Here is a 20,623-nt window from a genome sequence, read left to right as displayed (position 1 = left end):
TATATTACTTTAAAATTTAACATTTGTTCAACTTGCGAACATCGCGTTTTGCTTATTTGAACTTGGGATGATAGCTGAAGAAGTCAAAATTCAAGTGGCACTTAGCACGGGTAGTGTTTTCTTGATAATGCATTCTATAAGAACCCCTCATTAATCACATTATCAAAAAACTTTACTTCATCAACTGGGATATTTATTCTCAAAATAATATCTTTCATGTTGAATTCAGTATTCTGGAGGGCTTGAATTATCTTCAGCAATAGTTTTGAGAAATACGTATAGTAAACTAAGATGAGAAACAGAATATCAATAGAGAAAAATCAGCATTAAAACTCAATAATTTATCTATTTGTAGATATCCACAGGAAATTATATCATTTTAATTTTAGGTAATAAACCTATTTATATTCCAACTGTTTCATTGGCTTGATGTCATGTAAATATACTACCCCTTTTCCCTTCTAATATCTACTTTAGATTCAATTGCTTCAAATACAATGATTAAAGATATTCAAGATATACCTCATTCGTTATCCTTCAAAACATATGCTATAACTTACACTAAATTCATTAGAAAAAACATTAACATAATGAAACCTGAAAGGCAATACGGCTTAGTGAGGGTAAATAACACTCTTCCTTTCCAGAACGTTTATTTATTTATTTCCACAAGTAAAACCCTAATTACAAGAACCCAAGGACACCCACGGATAAAAGATAGAAACACTATCCCTTCCCCTTGAAACTTCTCTTCATCCATCTCTATTCTCCTTCCATCACTCGTCTCAGCATCAAAATGAATGCGCTCAACATTTCCTTGAATCAAAAAAGAATCTGATCCCCAAACAAAGAAGACTAGAGCTGGAGGACGGATGACGGTTTCGTCATCCGTCTTCGTCCATAGTGATAGATGGATGACTGAACGGTTGTATTTCCATCATTCATCATTAGTCATCTGTCATTCGTGACGAATGACGGATGACGAAAATTATGGACAAATGACAGAAATGACGAATGACTATATCGGATGACGAAAATTTTAATGTATTTATTAAAGAACATAAAAATAAGTCTAACTTTTTCAGTTGTTTTTTTATATGTGAAATTTATTAGAAAACATAAAAATGTCTCTAATCTTGTTAACTAGGAAACCATTGTTCTGGGTGTCTCCCAAATCGTCTCTGAGCCCTGTTCTTTTTTCAGGTGGCGGAGAAGATACTCGATAACAGGGAGCTAGAGTTCTACAAGTGGGACGTCGATCTCTCTCTGCTGTTGCAGAACGTTCGGGAGAAGATCAATGCTGTTGCCAGTGTAAATTTTCGTCTCTTGATATAAACTTGCCAAGATGGTTTTGGGGATCTCTAATCATAGTAATGGTGTTGTTCTTCTGGTTCTCCGTTGGACTGGATGTGAGACGAGAAGGACCACTGCCTGGAAGAGACGGAGAAGTCCTTCAAGTGCTCGGGGGAGATCCTCCGGCTTTTTCTCTCTTGACGAGTGAGATTCCCCTCATCGAAGCGTGGAGATTGGCTTCAATTGGGCTCTATGCATATGTGATTGTTTTCTAAATCCACACATACTTTTGATTCTCTTTCTGCGCCTCCTTCACTCATTCCCTTCTCCACTCTTATGTGAAAAGAGCTACTAGAGAGAACTAATCTGGGTAGGGATGGTCCTTTGGTGCGACCGGTGCGATTTTAGGCTGATGTGCGGTCCGATTAAAATTTTCAAACCCCACATCGGACAACATTATACTAAATCGCACCGCACATCGGCCAAGGCACTGTGCGGTGCAATTGTGCGATTTTGGTCCGGTTTTTTATAAGATTGATTCCTCCTCTCTTCAATCTGCAATGCAGCCGTCTCTCTGACCATCGCTGAAGCACCTCATCGACCTATGGCGCAATCAATCACCGCTGCGATCTGATTCCGGCTGATTGCGCCGCCCCGGAGGATTAGCGACTCGGATTGATCTTCCGCCATTGTAGATATCGCATACCGAAATTCCTTGGATTCTTGATCTTCTTCCCCAAATTCCTTGGATTTCCGAAAGCAGAGTTCTTCCACGCCTCTCGTTCATCGTCTCTGCTCTTTTCTCGTCGGCGTCAAGCTCGCTGTCTCGAATCCCTGACTTATGCCTTTCCGGAATCCGGCTTCCACAATCAGAGAATAGTGAGATCGCTCTCCCGCTCAAGGCTCTGCCACCATCAATAGCGGCGGAAGTCCCCTCCGCCAGATTCTAATTTTCAGCTTCAGTAGCTCATCTACTATATCATTTTCTTGAGAAAACATCGCCGTCTATTTATGTATGTTCTGGCCGATTTGCGGTCCGATTTGTGCGATCGATTTCGTCGCAAAGTCGGACCAGTCATTCCGCACATTGGTCATCGAAAAATCGCACGCCGGCCGAAAAAATCGCACGCCGGCCGAAAAAATCGTACCCACGACACCCTCAATCTGGGTTTTCCTCATCTTTCCTCGTGCGAAACGGAGTAGAGAATAGTAATGATAATACTATATTACTAAATCTATAATATATAATATAATAATTCTGCAAAGAGTGAATGCAAGAAAGAACTTTAAAAAAGTCTCGTCTTGTAGGACAACATTGAGGATAGTTATTGTTACTCGACGGCACAGGGGAGAAGGGACAGACGGAGAGATGGAGAGGGGCGAGATACGGAGAGGGGGAGAGAGTCAACAGATGAAGAGGGGCGAGAGGCGACAGCGTACAGCCGAAGAGGGGAAGAGTGGAGATAGACGAAGGGTGTGGGGGGGGGAGTGGTGGAGTGGAGCGGCGACAGAGTCTTCGTGAGAGGAGGGGGGTTTCAAGGATGTTCGTTTTCCGTCACCGGGACGTCCGTTCCGTTCCGTTTACTTCAATAGACGAATGATGGAATCCTGCAGATGATGGAACGGGGACGAATGACGGAAATGACTAAAATCGGAATAGAATTCCAATGTCCGTCCTCCAGCTCTAAAGAAGACAACATGCTCACTCATCACAAGGAAAGAAATCCCCAACCAAGGCAACGGCAGGCTTGTTCTCCACAAATTAAGATCCTCTCCTTTACCCGTGCCCATCATAGGGAAAGAAATCCCCAAGCAAGGCAACGGCCAACTTGTTCTCCCCAAAGTAGGAAGACTCCCTCCTTTGACAGCGCCCATCACATGGAAATCGTAATTAGCAGGCGTTACAATCGCCTCTAATTCAAAACGTCGCTGTTTCCTTGAACGAGACACCCCTTCACGAATGCCCACTAATGGCCCTTGTCTTCTCCCTCCCTCCCTCCCTCGCTCTAAAAAACCCAACCTTCCCAAGAAAGATACAAAGAGAGATTAATAGAGATTGACGGAGAAGTCTAGTGCTCGCCGACGCCAATCCAAACGCAGTGCCCGTTGTCGCAAGCTGAGCTCTTCTCGCCATGACTGTTCTTCTTGTTCGTCCTTGCGAGCGAGAGGAGGTCGTTTCGGCTGAGTACGTGTGGCCCGACGAGGAACGGCCCAAGCCGGAGGCGGAGGAAGAGATGGACCTCCCAGTCGTCGACCTCCGCGCCTTCCTCGCCAACGACGACGAGAACCACGACGCTAACGAAGGAGAAGAAGAAGAAGAAGGAGAGGAAAGGCTGAGGGTGGTGAAGGGAGCCTGCGAGAGCAGCGGCTTCTTCCAAGTGGTCAACCACGGCGTCAGCGCGGCGCTGCTCGGCGCGGCGGGGCGCGCGGTGGACGCCTTCTTCGCCATGGCGGACGAGGACAAGCGACGCGCGGAGAGGAAGACCGGCGAGGTTTACGGCTACTGCGGCAGCTCGGCTGGCCGCTTTGCTTGCAACGTCCCCTGGAAGGAGACTCTCACCCTTCGTTTCTCCCCCATTTCTTCTTCCTCTTCTTCCTCTTCCTCTTCTTCTTCTTCTTCTTCCTCCTCCTCTGGCAACGACTCGTTCCTCTGCAAGCTTGGAGATAACTTTCAGGCCATAGGGTACGTCAAAACTCTCTCATCATAGCTCTTGCCTTTGGGTTTTTGCTTTTCTGTTTTTTTTTTACAAACTTGTTTATTTCTTTCTTCGTTTCTTTTAAGGGTCTATTGGGTACGTCGAAACTCTACCCGGATGCATGAAAAGAGAGTAACCCTAATTTGTTTGGTACAGAAGCAGAGTTTTTGTAAAACCCACTCGATAGTCTTTTCATTAAATAAATATATACATTCTCACTCTAGGCAGTATCTCTGTGTGTACATATACTCCACCTTGTTGAGGTTCAAAGGCTCGTCTGTTACTGTCTGAACATCCTAGCCATTTCCTTGCTGGTGTCTAGTGCCATGAGTTGCACTACATCCTTGAAAACATAATCTCCATAAGTTGCAGCACTACAGAAACTCCAATTAAAAAAAGTGGGCCACCAGCAAATAGGTTTCATCTTCAAGATGAAGATCAACCCAGATGCAGGAAGAGAGGATTCCTAACCCTAACCCTAATGTCCCTAAACCCTAATGTCCTTAAACCCTAATGGTTTTGCGCGATGAGTGGTTGTCTCGCAGGGAGACGTTCGAGGAATACTGCGAGGAGGCGTCGAGGGTGGCGCTGGAGACGATGGAGCTTCTGGCGAGGAGTCTGGGCTTGGAGAGAAAGGCGTTGAGGAGGCTGTACGAGGAAGACCACGACTCTTTGCTGCGCTTAAACTACTACCCAAAGTGGGCGAGGCCGGACCTGGTCTTGGGCACCGTCCCTCACTTCTTCCCCACCACGATCACCGTCCTTTTCCAAACCGCGGTTCGCGGTCTTCAGGTCTTTGCCGACGGCAAATGGCGCACCGTTCGCCCAAACCCCGACGCCCTCCTCGTCATCATCGGCGAGACCTTCACGGTACGCTTCTTCGCCTTTCCCTTTTCTTCTCCTTCTCTCGCCATTTCCAGCAATCCTTTTTTTTTTCCCCTTTTCGACGTCTACTACTACATCTCGCTGACGTTGATAAGGTTCATTTCTTGGGTAATGGAGAGTTGAAGGTTCATTACTTGTTCATTTGTTGGCTAAATTTTAGTCTAATAATTGTCCACCGCATCGACCCTTATCTTGTCATTGACATGACAATAAGCAGAATAGGATTGAGAACACTCGAACATGGGTGCACTGATACCACTTCTTAAAGAAAAAACGATCAATGAAAAGGAAAACTACGATACAGTAGGTAGAGACTAGGAAACAAATTTCTTCTTTTGTTGAGACCTTCACACGGTGCGCTTCTTCTCCATTGCCTTTTCTTCTCCTTCTCTCGCCATTTCCAGCAATTCTTATTCTTTTCAACGTCTACGGCTAGTCACTACTACTCGCTGACATTGATAATGTTCATTTTCTTGGGTAATTGAGGGTTGAAGGTGTGGTAGAGATTGCATTCACTGTTTTTATTTTTTCGGCTACATTTTAGTCTAATAATTGTCCACCGCATCGACCCTTATGAGAATAGGGTTCAGAACACTCGATCATGGGTGCAATGATACCACTTATATAAAGAAAAAAAGACAACTACGATAAGATAAGGAGAGACTTGGAAACAAATTTCGTCTTTTGTTGATTGTTTGGAATAGCTTTGTTTAGTTGGTCGCTTGATAAGATGAGTTGATGTTATGAGTTGGTTGCAGGCGCTGTCGAACGGGAGGTACAAGAGCTGCCTGCACAGGGTGGTGGTGAACGGGGAGAAGGCGAGAACTTCCCTTTCTTTCTTCCTGTCGCCGGCCATGGACAAGATCGTTCGACCGCCGCCCGAGCTGGTGGACGAGGAGCGCCCTCGGCGATACCCGGATTTCTCGTGGGGGCAGCTTCTCCACTTCACACAAAAGTGCCACCGATCGGACATGAACACGCTCGACCTCTTCACAAAGTCCCTCCTCGCCGCCGAGTCGCCCAAGCCCACCTAGTTTGCATTGAATACACCCACTATATATAAATATATATATAGTTGCCCATGATTAGACAATAAGTCCTTGATAGTTCTTTCATTTTTCTGTCTTGCCGTGGGAAGTCAGAATGTGAGAGTCGTCCGAGGCGATAATTTCCATTTTAGTCTCGTTTTTGAGTTTGATGGTAGATCTGTCGATAGTGAGGAAGATTCACCAAGGCATTACCAGGAGAATGAGACTTCTAGTTCGAATTATCTTTCAAAGAACTCAACTCAAAGGGATCAAGGAAAATGTAACTAGAGGTCTGTCATATTGATGACTCCAAAAGGTCTTATAGATGGAGTCGTTTGTCACCTTGATGTAGACTCATCACAACCGGGTTGGGCCAACCAAAGGGGTACCAGTTGTTATGCCAGTAGCAGCCCCAGGCAGCAAAGTTGGTATAGCGACGACCGCCGCCCGCTGGAGTAAAACTCCACGTGGAGACCTTAACGGTGGGTAAGCTTCCCCATGCTTATTTATAGCTTAAGCCCTTGGTGGGTTTCGTTAAATAGACCCTAAAATGAGCGTGAAGGGTACTTTTGATCTTTTGGAATATTGCGACACTTTCTTCTTGCTAGCGTTTCCTTTCTCTCATCCTCCCTAGCGACTTTCCCTTCTCTCGACCTAGCGATTCTCTTGCTCGACTCCCGATTCGGTTCGGAGATTTCCAACTACGGAGATATCCCTCGACACTCTCAGGTACTCTTCTCCCTCCTCGTGTGTTTGCGAGTTGCATTTCCTCGTCAGATTCAGCCCCTGCGCACCAGCGTTATTCAACATTCAACACGATTCTCGTGGGTCAAGATATCAAGTTTCATGAAGCATTGAGCGTCGGTCAGTGCCAGTACTAGTCGAGACTCCTCCGTCTGCTGATATCGGACGTATCTTCAACGACACGCGATTCCTTCAAGATATTGTTAGCCCTGGGACATCTGTTTACATAACTAAGTGGCCCCCCTCAAACTAGGCACGATCTTAGTAAGTAGGCACAACATAAGATTTGTAACTGAATCTCATGTACCAAGTCAGCCCCCTCAATCCCACAACATAAGGCTAGGGGGTTAGTGATGGAGCGCGGCAGACCGCTCCATTAGATACATCTTCGGAGTCAACAGCTTCATCATTGACGACCCCGTCGGATTGCATTCTGTCCGACCGGCACGCCAGGGCGTAAGCGAAGACAGCCGGGACCGAATACCGGGGGCGAGAGACCACACCATCCGATGATTTGATTTCTGCTCGTTTTATCGTCATTGAATGATTCGGTACGTGTTTTAGCACGTTCGTCCGTTTGTTTTTGTTGTATCTCTATTTATGTTCGTCGCGTCGTGTCCGTTTCATCGTGTGTCGCTTCGTTCCTGCCGCCATCGTTGTCTTTCAGTGTTCTAATTTTTGTTGTTGTTTTAATGGGGTGTCCTTAGGTATATGGACCCAACTTGACCCTCTATATAAGGGAGAAGAGGACGCCGTATGTCGGTTAAACCAGGAACTACCAAACGTGTTGTTCATTTCTTGATCTCACGTAAAGAAGAGGAGGGAGGAGGGAGGAGGAAGGAAGAGAGGAGGAAGGAAGAGAGGAGGAAGAAGAGGGATAAGGGAGGAGACCTACTACCCCTGCCATTTTTCAGCCCAGGCAGGCCAAACCACGAAGGTCTTCCCCAGGCTGCTTCGTCGTTGCACCACCCTCAGACGGCATTCGAGCTGCACCATTGGTGCTAGACGTAGTCAACGTCATCCTGTGGCCTTCCGCGCCCTTGGCCTTGTGTTAACACGCAGTAGTCCCCTAGACAATGACGATTATCGTTCCTGTTCAACGCATCGGATGCAAACGCTCGGTCATCATCCCACGGCAGGATCCGATGACCCACTACGATAGGTCAACGTAATGCTGCCGATGTCGCGATGTGTCAACCTGGCATGCTGCTAAACGTGATCGTCATGTTCTTATTTCCGAACAGAACATCATACAGACCTGCGTGCGGTTCTTTTATTCGCATTGTGTGATTTTTTGTTTTAGTATTGTGCAAGTTTGTGCGAATGTGCGAATTTTATTCATTTTGAAGAAAAAAAAGAATAGTACAAAGTACAAGCCACTGTGCGGTTCTTTTGTGTGAACATTTGTTTATTTCACATGAACAGCACAAGACAACCATGTCTACTTGTTACTATAGGGATTCAATGTTGCCTGACTGCACACGACTTTGGAACATCAATGCCTCTTGCAAATGGAGCAGCCCCACATGGACCCGAGCCATCCTCATGGTGACGCAAACACCGTTTGCATTCATAGCATTAGGCGCATACGCCTGGTTGTTGCTTGGTCTCATTGTGGACGCCGTCTACGCTCGTGCTATTGACGTTGTCTGAGCCCGCCTTAATTGTCACCGCCAGCTCTTGCATCATGATCGAACTTATCACGCAATATGCCCGTCGTCTGTTCGGTAGTGCGTCTTCTCGACCTCGAAGCTTGACGCTTCCCTGAGGTCATCGTGTTGCCTGTTACGCTCGCGTCCACCGTCAGACACCATCACGCTGAATCCCGTTGGATCATACTCGCCGTGCTTGATCAATTGCTTGAGCCAACTCGCCGCCGCACGCCTCGCATCATCATCCTCCTCTCCTTCTCTCCAGCTATCGCTCCAGCAATGTATCGTAACTGCCTATCGAGCCACCCATGCCCATCTCCCGCACCACTCCTCCTTCGTACTTGCCTGTATCGACCCTTGCACCGACGAAGACGCCGACGACGAATGACACCACCAATGAGGTAAGTTGTTCCCCTTGCTCATCATTTAAACTATGTCTTTCAGTGTATTTTTGGTTACACTCCACCGTGTTTGTGTTAGAATAGGTGAGAGATTATCTGTCACTAAGAATTGAGTGATTTCCTAGGTAAGGGCCGAGCCTGTCCATTACGTGCAAGCACCAATGGATTTATTCTGCTTGATGAGTCGTCGTCGCTTTGACGAGGGGCAAAAGGTCACTGTCACCGCCACCGGTTGTCCACCCCAAAGCTCTGTGAAATCCCATGATTCGGGGCTTGCACGTACATCCGTCTAAGACTCATCGCATCACGTAGGTATATCCCCTTAGGGAATTATCCATCGGATGACATCACTAAAGACTTACAACATCATCTCAGTACCCACCGGACGACGTTCTAGACGACGTCCAACATCAAATTGATATTAGAGCATCGTCTCGATTTCCGACCGAATGACGTTACCGACAACGTCCGGCATTAGGCTGACATTTCTACACAATCAAAACTAACCACAAAGAGGGTTCACTTGTTGGGTATCCGCTTCCATGAAACATGAAATGAAAAAACAGAACATGGTTATGAGTCAACTATATATAAGTTTTTAGGTTGTGTCAAGAATCCAAACATTGCATTTTGAGGGAGTCATCTGTTTTTCTGTTTAATATTGCATAAGTGTACTGTAAATGAATAATTATTAAATTTAGAAAATTCCCAAAATTTCTTGGTGGTAAGCCATCATCTTGGTGATTTAATACTATATTTTAATTTAAGAACTAGGGTATACTATCTCCATTGTATCCATAAATATGATATTTGTTTCTTATACAATAACTTAATAAATAGATGTGATAGTTTTCATTTTAGTTGCGTGTTTTATTTTCATGGGAGATCAAAACCAACTTCGGTGTGTTGCCAAATTTAGGCAAAATCTATTCATGGTTTATGTTGCCAATTTTAGGAACAAGCCTCATAATCATGCTCAACTCAGAGGAAGTTTTTCGCTTTCCAAATACATTTTCGTCAAAATAAAAAATAAATTTGAACATACTATGATAAATATATGTCAAACTTTGATAATATAAACTTTCTAACCATTTTATTGCAAGGACAGTGAAAAACTCGCAGAAAAATTGGGTTAATAAAAATACACACGAAAGCTTCTGACCATGACATCAAAAAATTACTTAAAAACAAAAACTCATTTGTATGTTGATAATATTTTATAGGCCCCAATAAATACATGTCTGATGAGTACATTAATAAATAAAAGAATTCAATCATTTATAGAAGAATTTTTGCTTCATTCTATAAATTTAAACAAAATTATTTTTATTAACTATTTTATATATAATATTTTAATTTTATATTTTATTATTTTCTACTAATTAAATCCCAGAATGAAATAAGGAGATTAAGTTTGAATCTTCTTTTTTTTGAAACATCAAAACATAAACTTCATGAAAATATAATCTTTAAATTTAAATGTTGAATATTAATAAATATAGTTTAAATTTTACAAATCTTAAGAGGTAAAGATGTACTTAATTTTATGGTAGTGTATATTCTTTATTTAATTACAAAACAAATAGGAATGGGGTATTAATTCATTATCTCCTACCCAATTGTTAGTTTATTTGGGCTGTATTGGTTATCATCAATTATTATCTTTTCAGCAGAATGAACAAATCAGGTCATATTAACATAAAACAAAATGACAATGAAATTACCTTGGGTGGAATGGATTCGACTCTTGCTTGGCTCCTTGTTAATGTAAATCCAAGTTTTTTTTGTGTTCAGCCTCTAGATGTGTCCATGTGATCATATAAACGATGGATCTCCTCTTGAATCTGTTCAACTATTCTTGAAGATCTGGTCGATCTTCTCACCATCCAGTCACCTTCCTGAATCCATTTCCTTAACCTTTTATATTTTACTTATTTATTGATACAAACTTTATCCGCTTATATTTTATCCAACAATTTTTGAGTTGTGAGGCTTATGTGTGTCTCATGCATTCTTGGATTTAATTCAAATGTCAATTTTTAGAAGTAATGTAAATATATTATGTGTTATAGGTGAGAATGAAGATGGACGTCGTCTAGGACGTCGTCCAGTGGGTACCGAGACGATGCTCTGATACCAATTTGATGGCGGATGTCATCGGGGACGTCATTTGACGGCACTGAGATGATGCTTTGATACCAATTTGATGGCGGACGTCATCAAAGACGTCTTTCGGTCAGGGTATTGAGACGAAGCTTTAATACCAAGATGATGTCGGGCGGCGTTGATGATGTCGTCCGACATGTATCCCCAAGGAGATTAATTGTTTGACAGGTAATTCCGTGCGTTTACCTTAGATGGATGTACATGCAGGTTCCGACTCGTGGGATTTCACCGAGCTCTAGGGTAGGCGACCGGTAAATGTGATGGTGACCTTTTTGACCCTCGTCAGAGCGACGACGATGACTACGGCATCAAACAGAATGAATCCGTTGGCGCGCATGCACATAACGGATGGGCTCGACCCGTACCTAGGAAATTAATCAATTTGTAATTTTAGATGTATAATTCTCACCTAAACTAACCGGAGCGCGGTGGAGTACAACCAAAAATATACTGAAGACGGTAATATAACTGAGGAGCAAAGGGGAACGACGTACCTCGTCGGTGGTGTCCCTCATCGTCGGAGTCTTCGTCGGTGCATGACCAGTGCGGGCAGGTGCGGTGGAGACATGCTGTGGAATGAGCACATTGTAGCTCGACAGGCAGCGATGGTGCGACGCTGGAGCGGAGAGTAGGAGGAGCGGATACGAGGAAGTGAGCAGGGCAGGGGCGATGCGGCTCAAGCGAACGGCTAAACTCGATGGCACAACGTTATGGTGGAATGACACTGGCGGAGTCAGACAGCGGTTGCAAGCTAGGACGGAAGTATGCAGCGCAAGGGGGACTGATAAAAATAATTTTGTGGTATATTAACCAGACATTTGGCACTAATCATATTATCATTTAGCAAAGAGAATACCATGAAAACATGAATATAAGGATGAGTTCTACATTTAATAAGCTTTTACGAACCCCACTTGATTCGGTGAATCAAGTGGATTGGATCTCATCTTTATTTAAATGAGTACAGACATCAAGATAAGGAGAAGTGGTGAGCATGGATGAAGACCCAACAAGGAGGGTGCCTAGATCAAGCAGATGGCTTATTAGGAGTTTACTGAAGCCCATGATCAATCCTGGTCGTCCAAGAGACTTAAGGGCAGAGGAGAGAGAACCGCCCCTATAAATACTCTCTTATGAACATTTTTTAGGTTGTCAAGAATTTTCTCTTGAACGAAGTTGGTGACTTGAATGAGTAGAAGTTCTATAGATCCTTCATTGTTGATGAACAATTGAGTTGAGTGACAGAGCAACGCTGATAAGAAATCTGAGAAAGAAGATCAGATTTCTTCACCTAGCCATGAAGGGAGGTGAAACAAGGTATGTGTGATTGATCAGATTTTCAGAAATTGTTTACTCACTCTTAAGACAAGTTACATTCGGCTGGAAAGCACAGATTCTTAGCTTTCCAATGCCTTCAACCAGACTTGTTTAGCACCTGTGTGCAGCCGCATTCCTCTTCCGCACGTGCTAGTGCGCAACCGTGTGTCTCTTCGCACACACTAGCGTGCAGCCGCATTCCTCTCTCGCACGTCAATGCACAGCCGAGTGTTTCTTCCATACTCGCCCGTACGCAGTCATGTTCTTCTCCCACACACCCTGTGTGCAACCACATTACTCTCTCGCACACCAGCGTGTAGCTGTGCGCTCCTTCCGCACACGCCCGCGCACGGCCCTGTACCTCCTCCGCACACTCTCACGCGTGACCGTATATTGGGGCAGATCAAGGACTTAGCCAACTTTTGACTAAGTCTAGAGCTGACCTGGTAGTTACACCCTGATGACCTTCAGTTCTGCACACTTATTACCTGGGCAAGGTAAATTCTGTGCGGAAGAAGGTTCGTTTGACCCAATAAGAACTGCATCCATAGTTTTTTAAGTAACATTTTAACAAAAAGTATTAAATCACCTTACAACAATTAGACAAAAGCGATTGAACTGGAAGAAGAATTTAGAAGATCCTGCTCCTCGTGGTTCGACCCTTTACTTGTCTTAGGCTCGCGAGGTTAACAAATTTGTTGAATGTCTCAAAACCTCCCACGATAAGAGTAGTGAAAACCATCAGGAAATCAATACTTAACATCATAACTTGAGACTATCAGGGATGCAGGCGCTGTGATTGGGCTCGGGGGAGGCCTCAGCTCCTGATTGTGCCGGAGCACCGGTGGTGAGAGCAGGTGGTCGATACAGCGATCGGTCGTGTGGGTGCACCAGTGGCGAGTGGGACCGACCTGAAGGTAACAAGGTCGGCTAGCATGGAGACTGGGCAACACGGGAGCACTGACGGCGGGAGCAGCCAGCCAGGTGAGCGGCGTGGCTGGTGTGGCGACTATGCGACATTGGAGTGCGAGCAGGGCAGACCAATGGCTTCACAGCGACGCGAGATAAATGCGCAGGTCGTCACACACACTAGGCGCCTCGACCAGGGGGGCAGTGCGCACGTTCACTGACGGCATCTGCAGATCCGCCGCGGGCCCAAGAAGTCACACGATGACGCCATCGGGCGGTGCGCGCGATGGAATTCACGGGTGGGCTGACTCGCTGACTGCGGGGATTCCCAAGGGAGCACTCTGGCCCGCCAATATCCTCTTCCTTCTCCTCCCACTTTCTTCCCTTCTTCTCCTTCTCCCTCTCCTTCCTCCTCCCTCTTCTTTCCTCGTGAGACCAAGAAGATGAAAACAATCCTTACTTAGATAATTCCTGGTCTAACCGACCTAAGGCGCCCTCTTATCCCTTATATAGGGGGTCAAGGTGGCCCCTTAGGGAGGGTCCATTAAGGGGGTCCATTTACATAGGACCCCCTTTAAAACCAAAATAAATACTGAAAACGAAAACAACACAATGAAACATGACGAAGCTACACAAAATCATATGACGCATGACAGTAGGAATCACAACACAACAAGTATGGACATGATGAAAACGGACACTCGAGCGCGAAAATACAACGAACCGAACAAGCACGTGTCAATGAAGATCAAAGCATCGAATGCATGGACGTGATTTTCCGCCGGGTATTTGAACCCGGGCGTCTTTACCGTCGCCTTGGCGTGCCGGTCGGGCTGGATGCGAATCGGCAGAGCCGTCGATGATGATGATGGCGGCTCCGAAGACGTCTCCGGTGGGCGGGCTGGCGTGCTCCATCATTGAATAATTTGCTATAAGGTACCAAGATGCATTAAACAAGTATTTATTTCATGGTATATTTTTATGTAATATTAAAAATTAAAATAATTAAAAATATATAATAACATAAATAAATATGGTTTATTATTTATTCAATTAAATAAGGTTCATTGAAAAATCTTTTCCATACATATTTTGCTACATAATTTGGATATCAGAATATGATTTTTTATATTTCAATATTGTGTCATCGGGGAATGATTTTTTCTCATGTTTGTAACACATTGCAGCATCTATTTTAAAGTCTATTGTACATTATAATGTATTAACATGTCATAATATTATCATTTTTAATGATTTCAAGGGAGAAATAACTCACTAAAATATTCAGTATATTTGGAAATTCCACGATCATTAAAAAATACATTGTTGTATTAAGTTCCTTGAGACTAAACTATATTAATTTTTATAATTCATTTGAGTACATGTCATCGTTAATAGTTTTTTTTGGATACCTATACATTGCAATAAAATTTTGAGTATTTTATGAACTCTTTTTTCAAGTGTCAAGATGTTATAACATATTATTTTCTTGTAATATACAACAGTTTAAATTTTTTTCCTGGATGCCATATCTTAAGTCATTTCATTCATATCTGATAATGTTAGTATTATGAATATTGTATATAATAACTTTCACTAAAAATAATATTTATATGAACTTCTATCTTGATTCGTTTTCTGCAATGTACAAGACTGGTCAATAATCTATATTAGGACTATATTAGATCTTCTTATTGAATCAAATTCATGTTTTAATTGATCTATCACTTGTTTTACTATAGTTTCCATAGAGACTGGAAAGCCTATAAAATAAATCTAACAGTTTGTGGATTTTATTAATATACTTTTATCCTCCACTATCTTATTAATTATATCTATTACAAAAAATATCTGTTCATACAAACAACGGATCATAGTATAGAGAGGCCTCCTTAAAAACACAAGTGCAAATCTTAGAGTGGCTACAAAATAAATATATAATCCGGTGTATGTCCAGAACTTATGTTTCCCTCCTTTTGAAGGAATCCCTTTCCAACCACTAAGCAGGGACTCTTTACTAAACAATTAAAATAATTTTTTAATCGTTAATAAGCTTTTTGTAACGAGTAATTTAATTTCATAAGACAATGCATATTTACATGCATATATTTCAGATCAATAATTTCATATATATATATATTTAAATAAATCTATCTATTTATACAGATCAATACTTCTACAAAACATTTATATATGCACACAAATAATGGATTCTAGTAGAAGATACGCCTAAAAAGCAAGCCTATTTAGACACCCAATATAATGTAAAGTTATATAATATTATATTTTAAATTATAACTTATATCACCCAAATATTACTTCCTGCGGATTTATTTTTTATTGGGGATAATTTTGAAGTTCAAAGTAGTTTAGAAGAAAAATATATTAAAAGATTAAGATTATACTATTGTATGAAATAAGTCAAAATCGGTATGGAGCAACCAATGCCTATAGATGGCAGAATTTTTGGATGTCAAGGCTTTTCACCCAAGGATGAGGCCTAGATGATATATACCTAGAACGCTAAGCCTTTTTAGAATTAAGAATAGCTGAAATTGAATGATTAATTTGAAGACTGTGTACTTCTCATATAATAGGAGTTTAACCGAAATGTGAAGCACATAGACTTTTCTTGGTCACATAAGATGATATTTGCATTTTTTGGGTTTTATACTTTTCCTTCTTCTTGGGGACAATTGCTTATGATATGTGTGTGCTGAGAGTGATGCTTTAAAAAATTTGAGTAGCCAAAACCAGATGTGACTGGAATTTGATATCATATTCAGGGTGGTAGTTGTGAGCTCAAATTTCATGTCTGTCATTAGCTAGTTGACATAAATTGAACTCAATTGATATTTTCATCATCTCATATTCATCTTTGTCAATGCTGAACCATTAAATAATTAGACATGATTCAATATATAGCCTGTATCTACGAATGACATGTACAATTCAGCTCTTGACCTGATCTAAGATATTATTTTTTGTTATTTTCAAACAACGCCTAATCGGATTCATCTGAATGAACAAGAAATTAACAAAAATCAATACACATAAAGGATAATATACCTATGACCATATGTGAGTAATGGAGAATGTCTGAGAAACTTAATGTATGTCGTTTAAACCCAATAACGTATACTACCTTTTCATAATATGCTTAAGACAACCATTTATGTCACGTAAATTTCTTTATATCAAGAGTTATATTACCATGCTATTAGTTTATTTGTTTATAGTATACATAATCAATATGTATGAATATCAATACTGTATGAAATAAATAAAATTGTATTGTTGGTTAGATTCCAGCAGTATTATTAGTGAGGTGAAGAGAATGGTTTGGACTGGAATGATTTTGGTACCATATAAAAAAAAAAAAATCTTTGATGCACGCCTGTTGCTTAAAGTTTAGTCTATTATTCATCACACAAAATAAGGTTTTTTGTGTTGATTCCAACTACCATTTGGTTGTATCAATCATGTATGAATATCATAACTGTTCATTACTGAATTCTCCAATTGAAGTTTCATGTGGGAAACTATAACGGCAGTCTTCTCCAAGCATCTTTAAATTTAAGAGGCGTGTGAATCTTCTCTACGTCAAGTGAATCATCATTAAAATGTAATTAAGTTCAGTACTGATTTCACAAAAAAGTGATTTTATGGGAGAAAAATCTGATACCAAAGACCCCAAAATACAGTACTTTTGAATATAAATATGTATAATTATCATGCAAATATATAGACCCCACACAGATAAATAGGCATAATTCTTTTTAAAAAAATCGGTTTGACAGAAGAATGTGTGATTTCACAACGAAGATGACATAGACACTGAATATCACTTGCCAATTGAAAAATTACGATTATATTGTGGATGATCTTCTACTTAAGTTTTACAACAAATTACGTGAATTTAAATAAATCAGCTGAAAGTCACAAAGACGTCCTTCTCATACATTTTACAAGAAACTAATCTTCCTGCTTGAGCCAATTGCTTCCCTAGAACAGCTAATAACAATAAAAACGTAACACTATGGTTTACAACGCAAAAAACACAAAAATTTCACCGGTTATTTTGATGAGAAAATCTATAACAACCAAAATTTTGACCCCTCTTAGAGCCTTCAAAGAATAATAACATGAGTAAAATCATCACCTGACACACCAGATCAAGCCGAGAATCGAATACCCTCCTTGTGAAATAGCGAGAGAAGATACAGGAAGTCCACTTGAGTGAGTTTCGAAGCCCTCTTCTCTATAAAATCTCCCTGCCTCAGCACATCAAGCAATTTTTCCTTGAACGTCGATCCATCAACACCATCCTCCAGATCCATATCCTCATCATCTCTCACTCCATCAACATCCATTCCATGATCTTCGGACCCGTCTGCCAAAACAGATAAATCTGCCTCGCTCGCCTTGCTATCGTCCGCGGAACCCTTCATAGACGATTGCAGAGCTTGAAAAGTCTTATAATTCTTCTCCAAGAGAGAGATCACTGTTTTCTGTCTGAACAGAGAACCCAGAGTTTTGTTCTTCCTGTTGAAGCAGATGCGAACCAGACCATCCCATTCCTTGAAATTAACACAAGGGGTAGGCTTTCGGGGCTCGATTCGGACGACGGACGAGTCGACTTTCGGCGGGGGCCTGAAGTTGTTCCTGCCCACTTTAAGAAGATGGTTGACCCTTGCTAAGAGCTGCGTGTTTACGGAGAGTCGGCAGTATAGATTATCGCCGGGGTTGGCGACGAGGCGCATCGCGAATTCACGTTGGAACATGATCACAGCGCATCGGAAGGCGGGCCGGTGCGAAAGAAGCTTGAATGTGAGAGGTGAAGATATCTGGTAGGGTATGTTGGCCACGCATATGTCGAAATAGGGAAGATCGCACTTGAGAACGTCTCCGTTAATGACCTGTAAACCCATTAAGAAGAATTGGAATAAGCTTCAATAATGATATGAAAAATCAGACAAAAGTACTGCTACAATTAGATTTTTCTGTGATGTTTAATCTTACATCACATTTACTCAGAAGTTGAATATTAAGTGTACACATTTTGCTCACAGAAAACCTAAAATTTGGATGAGGAATAAGCTTCAATCATAGTATGAATTTGCACGGAGAAGTGTGATTTTACTGGATTTTTCTATGATGTCCGATTAAGCATCACATTATATAAGATGTCACATTTTCTGTATAATCCATTTCTTTGATGTCACACTTTTCCGTGAATTTATATCACTGCAAACCCAATACTTGGATGAGGAATATGCTTCAACCAAAGTTTTTTTTGTGAAAAAGAATACTTTTTAAACATAGCATAAATATGCGAGGAGAAGTAAAATTTCCATTGGATTTTTTCTGTGATGCCAGACTTTGCGTCGTATTTTATGTGCTGCTGCATTTTTTACGAGCAACTCTATTTCTGGTCGCGCTTCGATCTTTCTTCAAAAACAAGAAATCTAAGTATGTTTGTACAACAAAAGTATGAACTCGATTCAGAAGCATATCGTATGTGAGCTAATTCAGATATTGCGTATAATATGACAGACACAAGTTGTTGCAATGAATTTTTCGGCGCAAAAACTTACAGAACAGAGTTGAATCGATTCTTCAATTAATTTTCTTTGAAAAAAATTTAAAAAGCATCGGCGATGAAAATCTTCTGCGAAATCAAAAAAGAAGATGACTTTGGAATTCGAAAACAAAAATCCATGAACCTTCAGCCTCGAAGAATGCGGAGTGCCCTGAAACCGGCGCTGCAACTCAAGAACCATCCGCGGGTCAATCTCAACCGCCACAACAGACTTCGCCACCTCAAGCAGCTTCTTCGTCAAGTTCCCCGTCCCCGGACCGATCTCAAGAACAACATCAGTGGGATTGATGCCGGATTTCTGGATAATACTCTCAACCAACATCGGATTCTTCAAAATATGCTGACCCTTTGATTTCTCGAACGGCACTCCTCCCTGGTAGTGCTGGTGCCCTCCGCCCGACCCACCTCGCTGTTGCTTTCGAATCTTCCCTCCCGCCATCCTCGATTCTTCAGGATTCCGCCGGCGAAGATAGAAGTCTCAGCAACTTCGCGCGAATTTCTGAGAAATGGTGAAGAACCCTAACCTTCCTTTTTGTAGACTGGGGTTTTCTTTTGTACCGCCTTTGAAAGCGGAACGGAACGGAACGGAACGGGACTGAGTTACGACTTCACTATATACGAGTCTGTCCAAATTACTGTTATAGTCCAGGGACGCGGACGGACGGATTTTTCGTCCCTGGACGAAAAAAACGTCCTGTCTGCGAGATTGGACGAAAACCGTAACGGAAATTCGTTCCGGGACAAAAAGGGACGGGACGGTTTTCCTATCGTTTGACGAAAAAACCGTCCCGTCCTGAGGTCTCGGACGATGGACGGGACGGGACGGACTGATGCCCGCCCAAAAGTAATTGTAAATATGTCCCTCCATTTTCTCTCTCCTCCATATTTTCCTAAAAATACTTTTAAAAGTACATTAAAATTTTAAAACGTGATTTTTTTGTCTGGGACGCGAGATGGGACGGTTTTTCTCTGGAGGGGATGAAAATGGCAAAGTCGGGACGCGGATGATTTTTTCCTTAAATGGACGAATCCCTGGACGGGACAATTCGAACGAAGTTGAAATATCCAGACGTCAGACGGGACAATCTTTGTCCTGTCCCGTAATTGTCCCGTCCCGTCCATCGTCCACGTCCCGGACGATCCATAACTATAATTACAGTACTGAAATTAGGGAAGGATACGGTCTGGTCTCAGTTCAGTTTTACCGAAAACCTAAACGTAGACCTGAGGTTTGGTCGGGTCTCGGTCTCGGTTTCTTTCATTGAGCGGTCAATGTGAAAGTCAATGTCAAGTTGACGTGGTCGTCTCACTGAAATTATGTCTGTGGATGAAAATTCGTCATGTGCGGTAGTTAAGACGATTGACGGGACGAAGAATCGTCTGCTGGTCACTGGATGGGACGATTTTTAGTCTACGGACGATATAACCGTCTCGTCCGGGGCCTTGGACGGTGGACAGGACGGTTTCTGCATCTTGTGCAAGCTCCAGCTAGAATTCAACGCGTTTAGTGCCACGTGTCCTATTCCGATTGGCTTAATGCTGACACGCGGTTGGCGTACGCAATGCTTCGCCCTGGACATGGGACGGGATGAGAATGTCTTTGACAGGACGGTTTCGGACGAGACGGGATGTGGACGAATTCTGGACGGGAAAATTCTGACAAACTTCTTAAAATTGGGACGTAGGATGGGACGATCTTCGTCCTGTCCTGTCCTTCGTCCCTGTCCTCGACGATCGTGAACTATAACTGCATCTAACTAGGGAGCGTCAAGAGGGAGAGCGAGAGAGAATGGGAGAGAGAGTGACAGCGAATGAGAGGGCGAGCGAGGGAGAGAGGGAGACAAGATCGGGGGAGAGGGCGATACGAACGATGTTAGAATATTATATAACATATCAATAAGGACAGTCTTCGGTCTCGCTCCCGAGCCTG

At 42.5% G+C, this 20,623-nt stretch overlaps 2 protein-coding genes and 2 long non-coding RNA genes across 4 annotated transcripts; 3 read left to right on the top strand and 1 right to left on the bottom strand.

Moving 5' to 3' along the window:
• The first annotated feature begins 1,169 nt into the window (after positions 1–1,169).
• LOC144715049 (uncharacterized) lies at positions 1,170–3,217 on the top strand. The gene is made up of 3 exons (XR_013584509.1): positions 1,170–1,497; positions 1,860–2,222; positions 2,694–3,217. It is a non-coding gene; the product is annotated as an uncharacterized LOC144715049 (long non-coding RNA).
• A 145-nt stretch (positions 3,218–3,362) lies between these two features.
• LOC144715292 (gibberellin 20 oxidase 1-D-like) lies at positions 3,363–5,968 on the top strand. Its single transcript, XM_078590222.1, has 3 exons — positions 3,363–3,976; positions 4,535–4,859; positions 5,633–5,968. Exons 1-3 carry the CDS (start codon positions 3,426–3,428, stop codon positions 5,906–5,908), a joined length of 1,152 nt encoding a protein of 383 aa, XP_078446348.1. The 5' UTR covers positions 3,363–3,425; the 3' UTR covers positions 5,909–5,968.
• Positions 5,969–6,181: 213 nt separating this feature from the next.
• On the top strand, positions 6,182–7,948 carry LOC144715063 (uncharacterized). The gene is made up of 2 exons (XR_013584514.1): positions 6,182–7,197; positions 7,354–7,948. It is a non-coding gene; the product is annotated as an uncharacterized LOC144715063 (long non-coding RNA).
• Positions 7,949–17,092: 9,144 nt separating this feature from the next.
• On the bottom strand, positions 17,093–19,216 carry DIM1A (Ribosomal RNA adenine dimethylase family protein). The gene is made up of 2 exons (XM_078590089.1): positions 18,818–19,216; positions 17,093–18,010 (listed from the first exon to the last, which is right to left on the bottom strand). Exons 1-2 carry the CDS (start codon positions 19,130–19,132, stop codon positions 17,267–17,269), a joined length of 1,059 nt encoding a protein of 352 aa, XP_078446215.1. The 5' UTR covers positions 19,133–19,216; the 3' UTR covers positions 17,093–17,266.
• Positions 19,217–20,623: the final 1,407 nt, after the last annotated feature.

This window comes from Wolffia australiana, chromosome 18 (assembly GCF_029677425.1).
Source record: "Wolffia australiana isolate 7733 chromosome 18, ASM2967742v1".
Lineage (NCBI taxonomy): Eukaryota > Viridiplantae > Streptophyta > Magnoliopsida > Alismatales > Araceae > Wolffia > Wolffia australiana.
This window is presented reverse-complemented; position numbering and strand designations above follow the sequence as displayed.

What these genes read in the sequence shown, in the direction of transcription:
- DIM1A (XM_078590089.1), bottom strand. Translation starts at nt 19,132, where the DNA reads ATGGCGGGAGGGAAGATTCGAAAGCAACAGCGAGGTGGGTCGGGCGGA. An exon ending in CGCATTCTTCGAGGCTGAAG is followed by an intron (nt 18,011 to 18,817) that starts GTTCATGGATTT and finishes ATGGGTTTACAG; the next exon opens with GTCATTAACGGAGACGTTCT.
- LOC144715292 (XM_078590222.1), top strand. Translation starts at nt 3,426, where the DNA reads ATGACTGTTCTTCTTGTTCGTCCTTGCGAGCGAGAGGAGGTCGTTTCG. An exon ending in GATAACTTTCAGGCCATAGG is followed by an intron (nt 3,977 to 4,534) that starts GTACGTCAAAAC and finishes GTTGTCTCGCAG; the next exon opens with GGAGACGTTCGAGGAATACT. An exon ending in TCATCGGCGAGACCTTCACG is followed by an intron (nt 4,860 to 5,632) that starts GTACGCTTCTTC and finishes AGTTGGTTGCAG; the next exon opens with GCGCTGTCGAACGGGAGGTA.